This window comes from Rhyacophila brunnea, unplaced genomic scaffold (assembly GCF_057557595.1).
Source record: "Rhyacophila brunnea isolate RB1 unplaced genomic scaffold, BYU_Rbru_1.0 scaffold_13, whole genome shotgun sequence".
NCBI classification, from domain to species: domain Eukaryota; kingdom Metazoa; phylum Arthropoda; class Insecta; order Trichoptera; family Rhyacophilidae; genus Rhyacophila; species Rhyacophila brunnea.
This window is the reverse complement of record NW_028232785.1, coordinates 27337458-27354429: the sequence shown is the minus strand read 5'-3', so window position 1 is coordinate 27354429 and position 16972 is coordinate 27337458. Positions and strand designations below refer to the sequence as shown.

The 16972-nt window shown below is 36.2% G+C and overlaps 2 protein-coding genes and 1 pseudogene across 2 annotated transcripts in view; all 3 read left to right on the top strand.

Moving 5' to 3' along the window:
• Positions 1-16972, top strand: part of LOC147077112 (uncharacterized) — a 167106-nt gene that overhangs the window by 6018 nt on the left and 144116 nt on the right. Inside the window, exons 4-5 of the mRNA XM_085940723.1 lie at positions 1769-1921; positions 3300-5288. Coding sequence (XP_085796849.1) covers positions 1769-1921; positions 3300-4376 — 1230 coding nt within the window. The 3' untranslated portion in view covers positions 4377-5288. The remainder of the gene's footprint in view (positions 1-1768; positions 1922-3299; positions 5289-16972) is intronic.
• Positions 5028-6831, top strand: LOC147077121 (uncharacterized; annotated as a pseudogene).
• LOC147077120 (uncharacterized) lies at positions 9777-13823 on the top strand. Its single transcript, XM_085940999.1, has 4 exons — positions 9777-9983; positions 10856-10990; positions 11784-12588; positions 13801-13823. The coding sequence occupies exons 1-4, from the start codon at positions 9834-9836 to the stop codon at positions 13821-13823; spliced, it is 1113 nt and encodes a 370-aa protein (XP_085797125.1). The 5' UTR covers positions 9777-9833.

Genomic DNA, 16972 nt, shown 5'->3' with positions numbered 1-16972 from the left:
GGCCATCTCAAGTTTGAACGTTATTTGTTATCTTGGGACGCGCAGGTACCCTGGTCTCGGTTCGGAAGGGATGCCGAGGGGTCGCCTTTGTTTTGCAAAAAATGTTTAAATTTTGTGTTTGTAGTGCAGGGCTGTTTAACTTTTTCAGGGGCATTTTAATATCGATGCTAAATGCCTGATGCGGTATTCGAGACTGAGTATTTGGTAATAATACCTACTTAACTTGTCTTATGTATATGTTTCTTGTATATGTCTGTCAGCGTCTGATAACGATAAAATGATAATTTATCGCAGCGATCATAAAAGAATACAATTTCAGGTTAAGAAATATTCTTCAAACAATTGAGTCTCGTAGAGTCATAACCCACATTTTGCAATTTTGTATTATTTTAGTTAAATATACCAAGTAATTCTAAATGCAATAATCTATACAAAAAATAATAATTGGTGATCACTTATGTAAAGTAATAACTCAATCACGCAATTAAATTAATTAATTTATGCCAGATCAACAAAACAAACATTTAGTGGAGCACCAATCTACAATAGTCGGAAATGATCTCTTGGACAAGAGGGTGATCGCTGCCGGAGAGTCTCGTTTGGTGAAGATAAGTCTGGACCACAATTTATTGTTGGATGTGATGACAGAGAGAGAGAGAGAGAGCTTTGTGCGGGATATAGTACTGAAAGCTTTTGAGCGTTTTGATTTCGCTAGTTTTTCAATGTTTGGTGTTAAATTTGTTACTGAAAGCAGCAGAGAATTCTTTAAATTTGTATCAGTTATTCGCAACCTTGTTTTGCTTTTAATCAATTTCATGGATGAAAATGCTTGTTCACATCTGTATGTCGATCCAAAGCGTCATATATAACTTTTTGCAAATTTTCTGGCTGTATGACTTTAACTAAGAGCACTCAGGTGTTGAAAATATAAAGATAAATTCGGTTATGGCGCATACTTCAAAATAATAAATAGGCGCAAAGATGCAATGCGTACATAATGTAATCATCAAATGCGCCACATTTGGCCCATGCGCCTCGGTTTGTTCACCACTGTTCTAGGGAGTTAAATTATTTTTTTCTAATTACAAAAAGTGCTGATGGTTTTTTGCGATTATCTCAAAATCCGATTTTTGGAATACCTTTGTGAATTATTTATTTATTTATTTGAAAGACACGTTGAGTACATAACAAATTTTAATTCAGGATGTTCACAACATGACATTTAGAATAAAAATTACAAGTAATCAGTTCGGAAATTCAGAAAAAACAAAGTGGAGGAAAAAAAGAGAGCAAAAATAGTTTTATACAAAAGAAATAAAATTCAAAAAACTACAATGATTCAAAAAGTACAAATTTAACAATAAAATAGAATTTAAAAAACAGAATATATAATGAATCGCCAAAAATATCTACATCTTTAGGGAGTGCATTGACCAACTGCACAGCCCTCGCTATTGGTGCCTGGTGAGCCTGACATAAGGAAACAGCTTTCACCTAAAATAGGTCATGGCTGCGACCACGCATGTAATTGACGGGTGCGTAAAAATTTAAATTTTCTAGAATATCGGGATTGAAAATGATACCACGTGACTCTAGACAACTCAATTATTATAAGACTACATTCTACATAATTTTCAGTATGTTTGATGCCTTAAGTGTACCACGAGAATATTAGCAATGTCTATCGTTTTTAAAAAAACAGGAAATTTATGATTGTATTCATTTTAATGTGTGGTAATATTAATTAATGTAGTGTTTTTTTTTTCAGAATAACACAATTCTCGATGCCAATATAAATTCTGAAACAATTAGTCATTCGGACAACCGCATTGGAGATTCAGTCGAAGATGCAATGCGTCAATATAATTATGATTCTCCTGTAGCTGGATGTTCATATTCTGAATACAAGCCAGAAAATCAGGTAATATCTCGGAGTAATAATTTAAAGAGATTCGGTAGTGTTCGGCAAAATGATGCCGTGTTTCTTGCGCATAACGTACAGATTCTCAATTTTATTATTCTTAACTTAACTATGAAACGTTATACCATCGTGTTGCTTTTCAGCATGGCTATCAAATTTAAACACAAAATAGTTAACCATAACCATATTACCACTAACTTGTAAAGTTAAAATCGGGTTTGACAATGCCGCGCAGGGATGGATTGGCCTGCGACGACAAGCACCCTATGACCATTTACCAATGACATTATTAATGGACAACGCACTCAATACAGTAGCTAGTAAATTAATTCACGCATAGCGACATTCGCACATGTATAGGTAGACGTCACGCAATTTCCATAATGCGATATCACGCATCGGGAATTTATAGCAATATCACCTTTATTGTAATGGCGTTAGAACAGATTATGCCATTCGGCCGACCTGACAAAAAAGTGAGTGTGTAGCGCGGGACCACTCACTCGCACCGAATACTTTCTCCCTCTCACCGCGGCCGTCGCCTACAGTCCACGCGGGCGCCTCCCATCGAGGCGTTCCCTACCTGCGCGCGCCGGCGTCTCGGCTGAACAGCAAGGAGAGGGTCGCCCGGATGAGAATATAAGGCGCTACGCAGTCCCAAACAAATCAGTTAACCTTGGGACGGCTTGGCCCTGACTTAGCATAGTAGACTTGCTTACACTGACAACGGTACACACGGCTTTCCGTGACTCTATCAGTGTACAGTGAGCTACTCTTGCAAACTCATCTCAACATAATAGTCTTGCTTATACTGACAACGGTACACACGGCTTTCCGTGACTCTATCAGTGTATAGTGAGCTATTGTGGTGAGGTAGGTACGAGCTCAGGTTTCGCCATAGTTTCGCCTTCATCAACACAACGAACCCTTACGAATTTATTTATTAAGGAAGTACCTACTTATACCCTTATAAGTGTCATTTTTATTCCCAATTGATTCGTCCATACTAATGTCATTGCCATTGACCATATACCTAAGACATCTTTCTAAATGCATTTTTCACTCTTTCGTCTGCGGGACAAATATTGATAAATTTTAACACCGACAGTTTTATTGTATTGCAAAGCATTAAGGTTTTTTGTGATGTAAATAAAAGTATTATGCTAATTTTAGTAAATCTTAAAAGTTATTTAAAAAAAAAAAATCATATTTTTACCGCATACCATCCTTGTAATGATATATCAACTCTTGAGTTCCTGCCGTCTATTTTAAAATTATATATAAATCATTAGTTCACAGTAAAAAGTACTTTACAAATGTTTAATTTATTAAAATACTCAGGTATGAAATAAGAAGTTTTGTGTATATTTATTTATAGGTTTCCACAAACCCATATTTCACAGAAGATCAAAATTTAGATGAAAGTCTACAGTCAACAGCTGATAATGTCCAAGATGGGATGATGCCGTATTCTGAGATAACCATAGATGAACGCACTGTCAAACAAGACGTCGTATTGGCAAAACCATTTAAATGCAATGATTGTTCGTATAGAGCCAAGCAGCTAATTAATCTTCAAAACCATCGAAAGACACATTCAGATGAAAAACCATTTAAATGTATCATATGTCATTTTACATGCAGACTTGCACAAAATTTAAAAAAGCATATAAGGACCCATACTGGTGAAAAACCTTATAAATGCAATGTTTGCCCATATGCAAGCGCGCAAATCGGTGGTCTTAAAATACATCTGATTACACATGCTGTAGAAAAACCATTTAAATGCAATGATTGTTCATATACAACCTCGCAGTTCAATAATCTTAAAAGACATCAAATGATACATACCGATGAAAGACCGTTTAAATGTGATACATGTCCTTTCACGTGTAAGACATTTCAAAATTTAAAACAGCACAATATGACACATACTGGTGAAAAACCTTATAAATGCAGTATTTGCTCATATTCATGTGCACAGATTGGTGGTCTTAAAACACATCAAATTACACATTCTCAGGAAAAACCATTTAAATGCGATATATGTAAGTTTAAATGCAAAACAGCTCAAAACTTGAAAAATCATAAAATCTCACATACTGACGAGAAGCGATATAAATGCAATGTATGCTCATATACATGCTCGCATATCAATTGCCTTAAGACACATCAGATGACGCACACTGGCGAAAAGCCACATAAATGTAATGAATGCTCATTTTCATGTGCCCAAATATCTAATCTGAAACGACATCTAATGACGCATTCTGGTGGGAAACCGTTTGAATGCAATGAGTGTTCTTTTACGTGCAGGACGCCTCAGAACTTAAAAAAACATAAAATGACACACACTGGTGAAAAACCTTATAAATGCGATGTTTGCTCTTATGCATGTGCGCAGTGGCATAATCTTAAAAGACATAAAACCACGCATACCAGTGAAAAACCGTAAATATATTTCTCCCAACTTAATAATACAAGCTAGAATTAATGTTATATTTAAAATATAGACAGTGTGGATTTTAACCGGCGTATTAAATGGAGAATTGGAACTTGGGGCAAGATCGGACATGCGTATAGAATCCCAGAAGAAGTACTAGCAAGGCAGGCTATATACACATCCCATAACAGTAAATGAAGACCAGGACAGCCTTACGATCGTTCAGCGTGGAAATAGTTTTTGAAGGAGTGAAGGAGTGATATCAATGATAATAAATCGTATCAACTTATTCTATAATCCATGTTATGGGTCTAAACATACTGGTGGTACTTTTCGCAAGTGGACGATAATTTTAAGGATGGTGTGGACTCCGGATCTAGGGTTGGGGGGGATTTAACAGAATGCCAGATACTGACGTTTATGATGATTTATGATGACTCCATGGTCTGGTTGCACTGTCACTCGCGCGGTATTGTTTGTTTGGGTTACCCGGTGCGTAGCACTTGACGGTACACTGTTTATGAATGATATATGAGGTAGATGAATGATGATGATTGGTGATATGAAGAGAGGCGGTATCACGGCTTGGCAGATATTCAGAAGTATCGCTTGAACGACGATCACTCTATATCACAAACAATGAAGTTCTTCTGAACCTACGAAAGTCTTCTGCCGGAACTGTGGAATTCTTCACACCCTTTTAACAAGAATAAATCAAAAAGAAACTTAGCTCTGGATAAGCTGTTGGACATTTTTAGTAAAATTAAACCAGGAGCCAATTATGATGATGTAAGAAAAAGAAAATACTCTCAGATCAAACTATCGAAAAAGAGTTGAGAAAAATAATATCCTCGAAGAGGTCAGGGAGTGAAGTTTACCAGCCAACGTCATGGGTACTCGAAGCATTGAATTTCCTTCACAACAGTGAGCAATCAGATAACGAAAACGCACAATTTAATGAGGTTGGTATTAGTTAATAATATTAGTTACCTACACAAAATTATAAGATTTCTTAAATCTCAAATGCGTGTCTAAATTAAATACCCACTTAAAAATACGTATGGGGAAAGGGTTCTACCTTAGGACAGTTTTACATTGGGACACTTCCTCTAGAACATCACACATTATACTGCGACAGTAGAAATTACACATTATGTTAGCATTTATGTTCTTTGTTCACCAAGCCATTTTAGTTTCGGTTAATCTTTGAATCGTCAAGTCTCAATTATTAACTGTTGTGCTTCATAAGTAAAGGTTAAGCCATCATTTCCAAAACGTTGGTTCGTATAACAAGGTAAGCATAATTCTTATCGATATTTTCGTATGTAGTACCTACTGTCGCAGCATTGTTTAAGTAAGTAATCTATCCAATAATTTGTTAAAAACATCTATATATTTTGCTTAGAAAATTTACTTTGTCAAAGGTATTCTGGTGTTATGTTGGGAGTCTTGGGACCTGTCCCAATGTACTGTAAAATTCTTAAGAAAGCAAAGGACTGATTTTGTATTAGCAAATATTTCGAGCGCTGCTAGGTATACGTATACAGCAGTAGCGAAGAGTGGAGGAAAGCTGTTAAGATCCACCATAAATAATAGGACTCAATCAATTTTGTCAGTCATACATATGTATTTGTTTTTATTGAACTAGGACTACAATTTACGGATTGTGTCGGTAGTTTTTAAAAATCAATTAAACCCCACCTAAACCAAACCATAATAGTTTATGTATGCTATGATCGATACGAGAAAATTATGCACACTTTTTCATTCGCACTTATTTGTCTTCGTTAGATTAAGAATGCATATTAATTATTACACACGTTCTTTGTTCATTTTATTTAATTCATTAAGCCTTGTCTAAACCGAACTATAATAGGTATATAAAAAATATTATTCCATCTATAAAATTATGTATGATTTAATTGCTTAATTTTAGATACCTATTTTATAGATAGACTAGTATTTTTTTACTATGATCTATTATAATTATAGCATCTATTATAATATGGCATCTATACAGTCTGCTTAGCGGATGAAGAAATTCTACTTCAATTCCAAATCTGACATTCTGATGCGTCAAGGATGCGTCCTTAATTTGTGATTTTTTTTCCAGATCGCACTTGATGGAGGACCTGATTTTGATGATCAATCTCCCAAGCCACAGCATCCAGCACGAACTCGATATTCCATTAATTCACTACCACCCCCTGTAAAGAAACAACGAGTATGCGATCCGCTTGCCAACGAAAATGACATTATATCACAGGCCTGTAAATATTCGGAAAAATCTATGGAGCCACAAAATGATGGACCAACCTTAGGGAAAGTTTGGGGAGAAAAACTCATGACTCTAGATAGGTACTCAGCAAATGTTATTTTTGTCGAAGAGGCATTTAACGATGTTTTGTTCAAGGCTTGTTTAGGGAATTTGAACTGGTATTCAGTACAAATTAATTATGGTCCGTAATATAATTCTTCTCTTAATTGCATTCATTAGATCCCAGGGTCTTAAGTTATAACTTGCGAGTTGAAGTCGCCCGGTCGACATGACGTCACATGACATCATTGTGATGTACTACCGGAGTGATAATAGCATTCGAGAAATTAACGCTACTCAAATACTGGCGTTATCCATTGTCCCCATACACAAATAGGTGTTTCAGCATAATAATATATATGGTGAGCCGTGTGCGTTGGGCGGCTTGCCTCGAGCGTGTATTGGCTTACGTCACAATTACGTCATGTTGTCGAGTGACACACGAGTCGATAGTTAGGAAATCGCAGGCCAGGCGACGAATGTTTACTACTTTTTCCATCTCCATTATGAAGTAACATGAGAAAAACTTTCCTTAGAAGACGTCAATTTCACAATCAAAACGGATTAATAAATATATATAAAAGCTATCGCCATGAACCGAGGCTATGGAGCAGGGTACTTTTATGACAGTCAGGTCACAAAACACAAGAATAACAAAGCATTGGTGGGTACCAGCGGCCATCAATATTGAACGCATGTTACATTTACATAGCAATATTTAATGCATATCGTCACTGTTCTGGCAGAAGACACTAATTCGAAAAAATGACATATTAAGTTAGTTATACCAAAATGTTTCTCATTTCAAACATTACCGTCTGGAAACCTTCTTAATAAATAAACAGTCTTTATTTTAAAGTCATCCTTTTTACGATTACTTAATAAACTCACAAGATAGACCATTTCAAACATTTTAACAACTTCAAAGTCAAATTACTCAAAACTAGTATTCTCCAGTTAGTGTGTTTTGCCAGAACAGAGACGATATTATGTTTATTATTACCATACAGAGGTCAATATTAAAAATAACATTATTTAACACGTGTTTCAGTCTATCCCTTATTTTTCCACACTCGATAGCTATTAATTTTGTTTTTTTATTTATTTTGTTAACTGTCAATTCATGGTGGAACTGCATCGTATTTTTGTTTAATTTAATAAAACGCAATTTTTTTGTAGTACTTTTTCCACTTTTAATCAATAAATTAGTACCGGTATCGTCGGCCTCAGTTAAAAATGTCCCTCTGAGGCGTACGAAACCGGTCCTAATTTACTGATTAAAAGTGGAATAAGTACTACAAAAAAATGCGTTTTGTAAATCAAACAACAATATTAATTTTGTGTTCCATGTTCACAATATTATTTTGGAAATATGTTGATCCCTAAATATCTCCAATCACTGATTATCCAAACTTAAAAAAAAATGATTTCTCCCTTGTACTACTCATATGAAATCATTCTCCTGATTCTATCTACTGCCAAAAATGAAGGGCACTACAGAGTTGATTCCAGTTCAATCGGTGTTGTGCATTGTATTGCCACACACTTCCGCAGGATATAACTTTACAAAAAGGGGGAGAATAGGGGCTAATCAGTGGTTTTTCTTTCGATGAATCCAGTGCCATCTTTAGATTAATAAAGCCTGAGCATATATTTTTGCACAAGCAACGAGTGGTCCACTTTTCAGCTGTCAAAATCAGATCCCTGATTGCTTGATATATTGATTCGCCCTTTCTCGTTTCAAATTGAATTATAAAAAAATCTCAAATCAAATATATTAACAACTAACAGTGTTATTTATAAATACTATACATTCCTGTTATTCATCAGCTGTCAAACTCCGACTAGTCCTTCACACAAAAACCGGTGGTAATATCGATTTCCAAAAAATATGTAGCATTGATCTATATACCTATTACATTTGTAGAAGGTGTGTTAATGCTACTCCTCTATCTAAATCAAATCATTCCCTGTGTGAACACGACAGACGCGTCCGTATGAGCACTATATAGAACAATGACAGGTCATCCATAGGCAACAACGGGAGAGGCGGAAAAGGTAGGACCAATCGTTGTGAAGTGAACGTTCTACTTGAGTAGGCAATGATAAATCATAAAGGTACAAAACCTAGAGTGATATAATAATCGGCTTGAGGTTAAAGTCCAACCTGCACACCGCATTATTTCGTTGGTTTTTCATTGTAATTATTTCTCGTCTTTTTCAATAATTTACAATTCCATCTTATAAAATCAAAATCTTTCTATACAATATACTTACCTAGCGGAAACAGCAGCAATTATTTTCATAGCCATTCTTCTGCCTTCTTCCTGTTACTCCACACCCGTTAAGTATTTCAGTTCCCATTAAATCTGCTCTCCCTGCAGTGACGTCCCTAAACAAAATGCCGTCCCATTTTTTTTAAAGATCAGGTATTTTTATCATTCTTCCATTACTCCAATATTTAAGAACTGTGATGTATGGATACATTACCAACAAAATATAATTACCACTAAATCTAATTATATTTAAATGCTATATTATCTACTTCAATGAATCGGCAATACTGCGAGTCCACGGTTTCAGATATATTTAAAAATACACATGACAACTTCCAAAACTCACGAGTGACATGCAAAAATAATTTTGGATAAATTTTAAATTAGATAAGTATGTACCTACATATAATTAGTATATCTGCACGTGTCAGTATTGGTCATCGAGAACTTGACGTCCAAAGACAGCGGAAGTAAACTAGACATCGCGAATCCGACAAAAAAATACAGTCCTGTTAAACCTTTTATGTTAATTATTTGTTTCCAACCAGTGAGCTAAATTTTTTAATGGAAAGACATTTCCGTTGTTATTAAGTTTAGGTGGCTATTTCTACATATACCTAATAATTCTCCTCGATTTGCGACCCTTCAAATAACTGCCGCCCCCAAGCGACGCTCAATCTGCCTACCCCCACGTTACGTCACTGGCTCCCAGTTTATTTCCAAACCGCAATAATGACACTGACAATAAAATAAAATGGATTGCTCTTTATTCGGAACATTATTTTCTATATATTGGCAACACTTCACCAAAACAAAAGAAAATCATCTGTCACTCATATTGTCATACTTCACACTTGCCTTTTAATAAATCACAGCATGGATGTAAAACGTGAACCTGAAGCTGATCAATTGGATGAAGAAGGTCATCATTGGTTTGATGTGCCTATAATTAAGGATCCAGATATTCCGGGAGCCGACATTAATATAAAACAAGAGTATAATATCGACGATTGCAGTGATGTTAAGGTTAGTTTTCACCAGATTCCGTGTAATATTGACTATAGGTACGTACAATTTAAACTTTTATTTGATTTTAAAACATACGTGACACTGGGTTTTAGAATATTTATTACAAAATTATATATTATGTGACAACTGTGATAATGTTTCTTAAGTATCAAGAGTTTTTGGTAGGTACAAGTCGGTTATGGTGAAGCCAGGCGGGACCGCGCTAATTGTCATAGCCGATTGTGGGCAAAATTCATGAATTCAAGAATGAAAACCTGACAATTAATCCATTATATCTGCTATTTTCAAAATGTGTTTGCCGCTGGCTTCCCCATAACCGACTTCGAGTTTTTTTTATGTCTAGAGTCTCTTGCCCGGAAACTTGTACGTATGCAGTTCGCCGTATTACACTTCACCGTGAATGTTGTATCGGAAATATAAGGCCGTATATTAAAGACCGTTAGGTTAGGTTTTCATTGACAAAATTAGCTATGAAAATTGAATTATTGTTCATGTTGGCTGTAATAAAATTGGCGACCGTATTGTATTACAGTCATCTCTTTCCGTTAAGAAAGCTCACGGTGAACTATGCCACGGTGAAATGTTTTACGTACAACTTACAAGTAACCCTCTTCACATAGTTTTGTGTCTCCGTATTGCTTGACATGCTACACTTACAAACGTATGCTATCGTCATACGCTCGATTTAGACCGAGTATGGTGAGGGATGGTTTGGTATGGATGGATGGGTCCATGTTTGCGTTAGCCTGCTAGAGACCGACACATTAAACGTGAGGCTCAGCTGCATAGCGCGTTTAGTCTGAACTACCTACCGTTAGTGTTCAGTGATAAGTAATGTAATGAACCTACCTAAGTTGTTTTTTTTGTAGGTTGACATCAAACCTGTCGTGAAAGAAATATGCGAAGTCGACCCACTACGGACGAAAGATGTTGACGAAAGCTATCACACGTTTCAAGAATTTGGCGAATGCTCGAAGGAGTCAATAGTTCATCGTAATTCACAGGTATCTGTTACAATATTTTACTAGCCTCCCTTGCATCTGACTCATACAATTTTGACCTCCTTTGTCCAACGGCGCTCAAAGTAAACGTATACAGAAGACAATTTTTAATTGTTTTATTAAATAAACTTGCGTTTATGTAGTAGAAATCCATTATAATGGTTTTTAAACAAAGTTATTTTTGTTTATTCTATTTCTTTGCGGCAGTTACGAAGGCAGCTCTTTCGGGCTATAAACCCTTCTTCGGAACTGTCAACGTCGTCTTCCTCTATCTTATTTAAGTTTTTTTTATAATTATATATTTTCCTTGTATATACTTACGTCCATAGCAGTGCATACAGACATAGTTTAGTGTGCACTATTTATAGAGGATCTTAAGAGCCTACCTCTACCCTTCGCCACTGGTAGGTACATACTAGTACACAATACATAGATGTATTCTTATATATACATAATATATATCATCATAGGCTGGGCTCGATCCACTGCTGGATGAAAGCCTCCCCTAGTTCCCTCCACTTTTTTTGGTCAATACCCTTGTCTATTTTCTTATCCCATCATTCCGCGTTTTGTCATTTCACGTTATGCCCAGCATGCACCTCTCCATTCGACGCTTTGACACTCTGCTTTCACACGCATATTTAATTACAGGAAGCATACACTGGAGAAAACTTTGCGCTTAGGCACAGTGGGAGGTCATTTTTAAGAAATTATTCAGGCGGTCAAAAGCACTCCAGCCCAGCTTTACTATGCGAATGAATATTATATAATTGTAATAGTTGTATTGTTTTTGTAGGTTTCTCCGCAGACATGTTACACTGGGCCTCAAGATACGGATGACAAACAAAATAAGCCACTGGATCGTGTGAGTTTAAATAAAAATAATAATCGAAATGCAGTTACGAGACACTCACAATCCAAAACCTCTGTTGGAGATGAGGGGATGCAGTATTCTGGAATAGTTATAGATGAACAAAATATCAAAAGGGAAGTTTTATCAGTTTATTTGCCAAAGGAGGTTCGAATTGAATTAAAAAAAGTAACATATTTCGCACGAAATTTTATTTGCGTTATATGTAATACAGTGTTTGGGTCTTTAAGTGCTTTAAATAAACACAAAACTATTCACATTGACGTGATTGTTGATAAATGTAAAATATTAAGTGACAAAACAAGCCCAATTAATCAGGAGGAGTTAACCGAAAAGAATACTGAGAGTTTTGAGAGACCATTCAAGTGCGATGTGTGCTCTTATGCAGCCAAAACAGCTCGAACCCTGAGCATGCATAAGTGGATTCATTCCGATGAAAAACCTTATAAGTGCAATGATTGTTCCTATACAACCTGGGAGAGTCGTCGTTTAAAAACACATATTATGACACATACTGGTGAAAAGCCATATAAATGCAATATATGTCCTTTTAAAACTAGAGCCCATCAAATGTTAAAAGAACATAAAAAGAGACGTCATTCTGATGAAAAATCATTCAAATGCGAAGTGTGTTCTTATGCAGGTAGAACGTCTTATTATTTAAAAAGACATTACATGCGAATGCATGCTCTTGATAAACCGTATAAATGCAAGTTATGTTCTTATATAAGTTCAGAAAAAAAGAAATTTAATTTACATATAATGACACATAATGGTCAAAAGCCATATAAATGCGATGTTTGCTCATATGAAAGCTCCGAATTGGTTAAGCTTAACCGACATAAAATAACGCATGTTGGTGGTAAATCATATCCTTGCAATATTTGTCCGTTTACAAGTTTATCATACAATAACTTTATGTTACATAAAAAGGAGATGCATATTGAGGAAAAACCATACAAATGCAACGTATGTTCTTATACAACAAAGACGTGTCGAGCCTTAAAAGTACATAAAATGTCACATACTGATGAAAAAACATTTCACTGCAATGCTTGTTCGTATGCAAGCAAGACGGCTGAATACCTAAAAACTCATATGTTTAAACATTCTGCAGATAAACCTTTTAAGTGCACTCAATGCCCTTATACAAGTTCGTATTTGGTTTGGTTGAACGTACACATAAAAAACCAACATACTGGTAATAAACAGCATAAATGCGATGTTTGCTCATACGAAACTTCTAAAAGCAGCAATCTTAAACAACACAAAATGAAACATACTGGTGAAAAACCTTATAAGTGCAGTATTTGTTCTTATACGTGCATTAAGAAAGCTGACTTAACGGCACATAGCAATAAACATACTAGTTTAAAATAATTCTTTCGACCGTGTCCGATCCTAATAATATCATATAGGCATCAACAGACCGGAGGTTTGTATTAAGAGTTTTTGTTTTTACTAAAAATGGATATCAGCTACTTAGCTCAACCTATTAGGTCCATACTCAGACTCATTCGAACTTACTTAGGATATGTACATTTATGGGGCGCCTAGGCAAGCATAGGCCTGTATCCCCTTCATAATTATGTAGTTACTATCTGGAGAGTTGCATGATTTTTTATGTCATTTGAGTGAAAGCTGGCCTCGGTGGTTTCGCGACCGACCGAGGCCAGTTTGGAGGTCTGTATGTATTTATCTCTAGTAAGTTTTTTCTTGCGTCTAAAACAAGGGTGTCCGTCGGTTCAGGTCACGTCGTGCTCTTGTACTTCCTCTAGGCTTCCGGCTCTGCAGTCTTCATCTGCCTCCTCGTCCAGGTCATCGTCTTCTTAGTTTTTCTTTTCCCAGCGGTAGTCATCAGGATTAGTGATGTTTACTTCTGAGTCGTGGGAGGTCTGTTTGAGGGTTTGTGCAGCATATGTTGTCTTCTTGCGGTTTTTAGGATCTCGGCGCTTCGATGATTGATGCAGTTCCCTCGAGTAGCAATTCATCTTTCTTGCAAAACCCTTGATCTAAATGGTTTGGTATTTATTATTTTTTAATACCTATAGTGGGTGGGTCTAAGGCTCGAACTGAGTCAAAGAGTCAGACTGGCCACCATCTTTTGTTATTTAGTTTATACTCGAGGGAAGTTCGATATCCGTGTGACTCAATGGGTCCCGATTGCGGTTGCTGAAGAAGAAGGAATGGGGGTCCGAAGGGAAGGACTCATTCGAAAAAAACAATATGTGTATACGCCATATCCAGGATTCGAACCTGAGGCCCACGATGCTATAAGCCGGGCGGTCATCTAGGGTGTAATTAAAATAGTAGTAGTGCAATATTTTCTCAAATAAATTTTCCAGTAATGTTGACGACCAAATTTAATATAAAATGGAATATTTGCTATATTACAGATAAGTAGTACGTTGTAAACCGAAAATCAAAAATAATTTGGACCAATATTGTAGGGAAAAAAACCGCCCCCCTGGGCCCCTCAGATGATAGTTAGTTAAGCCCTGGCGGCTAAAAATATTAAGCATGGAACATGCTTTGCCTACTGATTCTATGATTCTGGTTGTCCAAGTTCGAAAGAAAATTTATTTGTCAAAATAACAGAATCGAAAGGATTCAAACAATTTTACTTTTCTGAAATTATGTAATTTGGTACAATAATAAAACTAAAGTAGTAATAATAACTGACGAACAATACGTCGCACAGGATGTAGGCTACTGAACGTACAATGAAAATAATCGGGGCGTGGGCCGCGGGCGGGCTGCGCGTCTTTAGTTATTTTACGTCTATTTTTCGGAACGCTTTTGCGTCGAACATGACAACATGTTCCATGTTAAAATTATATATAGGGACTCTTAATATTATATTGTGTCTTGTGGAATCTTTGATATTCGCAAGTATTCCCACAGGTTTGCGGAGAATACTAAAATTGAAAGACGGTTTGGTACAACAGTATAAGAAGGTTTATTTTGGTTTCTAAAAAAAAATATATTTTTAAGTGTAGCTATGTTATATAGCACGTTATTGTTAGTATACAAATGACCAGTCGATATCCGAGTAAGCCAGTCATCTCCTGTTTACAGTTGATCTGGCAATAACCCTTCGCTGAGGTCGAGAAAAAGTACGCTAGGTACATTGCTGAATACTTATATTATTATCTCCAATAAGTTGTGGTCCAATCCACCAATACCGTAGTTAGCATCTTGCTTCAACATCAACAGCCTGCTGGGAAGGAGCCATGTCTGGTAATTTGCACGTATACAATTGGTCGTAGGATACTTCTTCGTGAGCTGTAGTCCTTGGAACATGTATTCGTATAGTACAGTGATCTCCAAGCGGTCGCTCGCGGCGGTATTTTCGGTCAATCGCGTAGGATATTTTTTATCATATTTCTTAGTCGCGCACTCATGGCTGAGGATCGTGACCACATTTGAATTTCGCCATCCTTTGAGCGACCGAGACTTCCCATCCTTCTCGATCTTCCGCTTCACTCAGGGCAGAATAGATGATGCCCAGTCAGCTCTTTCACTTGGTCGCTCCAGCACGCAGGCGCTCTTCCTCTGCTTCGCCTTCCTTGGACGCCACCCAAAACTACCAGTCTACAGGTTTTCCGGTCCACGCCTGACAATATGTCCAAAATACTGCAGAATTCTCAGAAATTGTCGAGAGCCGTTCCTTTATCACATTGTTATATTAATAAATCTCAAATTTTATTATTGGACTCCGAAATGCAATTATAAATTTTAGTTATAATTGCACTCAAAATAAAGGCATTGTTTTGTTCTACCTACTTATGTGAATCAACGTTTTCCACTATGAAGGTGGTTAAAAGTAAATATAGAAACAGACTCACATAAAAACATCTTGATAATTGCACGCAAATGGCAGAGACAAGGTACTCACCGAGAACTAAATTGTGGAGGAATGTAAATGCCATTCTTTTCACTAAATAATTATTTTTACAGTTACTCACACTTATTGCTAGATATTTTTCAATTAATGTTTTGTTTATAAATAAACAGTTAAAAAACGTATTTTATGTTTTATTAGAAATCCGATGTCCTAATTTATTTTAAGTAATATTATACCTAATATTATGTATGGTACGATATAGGACGATGATAAAAAAATATAAAAGAATATGTATAAGTAGCTCACCAAACAATTAATTTCAATTCTGAAAGTAGCTCACATCCTTATTGAGTTTGGAGACCACTGGTATTATAGCATTTAATCAAAAGACGAGTTGTTCGTTGAACATTTCACCTTTGAGTATATTTTATATATATTATTTATTTATTATTATTATATTATATTAATCTTATGAGATGTCTTTATTTGTTATAAATACCGATTTTAATGTTGAAACTAGGTACATATATAAAGAAATTCTTTATGATTGCATGTATAATCTACCTACCTACCTATTTTCCTCTGTCGCTTGTATTACGAAAGTTTTATAAGTCGGCTCGCACATTGGAACTCGTCTCGCCTAAAAACGTGTCGAATACGTCGATGTGACGTCATCGTTATTTAACGAAACAACATGACACGTGTTGCCAAATGGAGCTTCGCAGATCGACCGAATGCAACTGTTTCGTCTGAAAAAAACATCTGGCTGTTGCATTCGACATGTTGCATCCTTCTCGGGCTCCGAGTCTGAGGGTCGAAGTCACAAAGAAACACATACGAATTGGTCATTCCTATACCGGCTCGCCGATCGCCGCATTGAAATATCAATACGTTTCGAAGGCTACGCGCGACTCGCTAGCTAGATGTGCGAGGTTGTGTCATGCAACACTGGCCGCCTGTTCTCGGAAAATTTGATTTATGGCGGTAAGGCACACGAGGCGAGTTGTGATGTGCGAGCCGGCTTAGGTACGTAGGTTCTTTTAAGTGTTATATTTTGACATGACAACACTCTTTGCAATGTTCACATCCGACAAGATAATTATAATATTTTTAATTTAATCAGTGGTTAGTAGAATCTATTGTCACGAAATGCGTGAACAAGAGAATGATGTCTATGGCTAAGTGTCATTATTGTTAGGATTGTAGCATTATAATGTGCTAAGGTTAGTCTTACAATATTTCCCCTGTGTTAGCATAATGTGATATC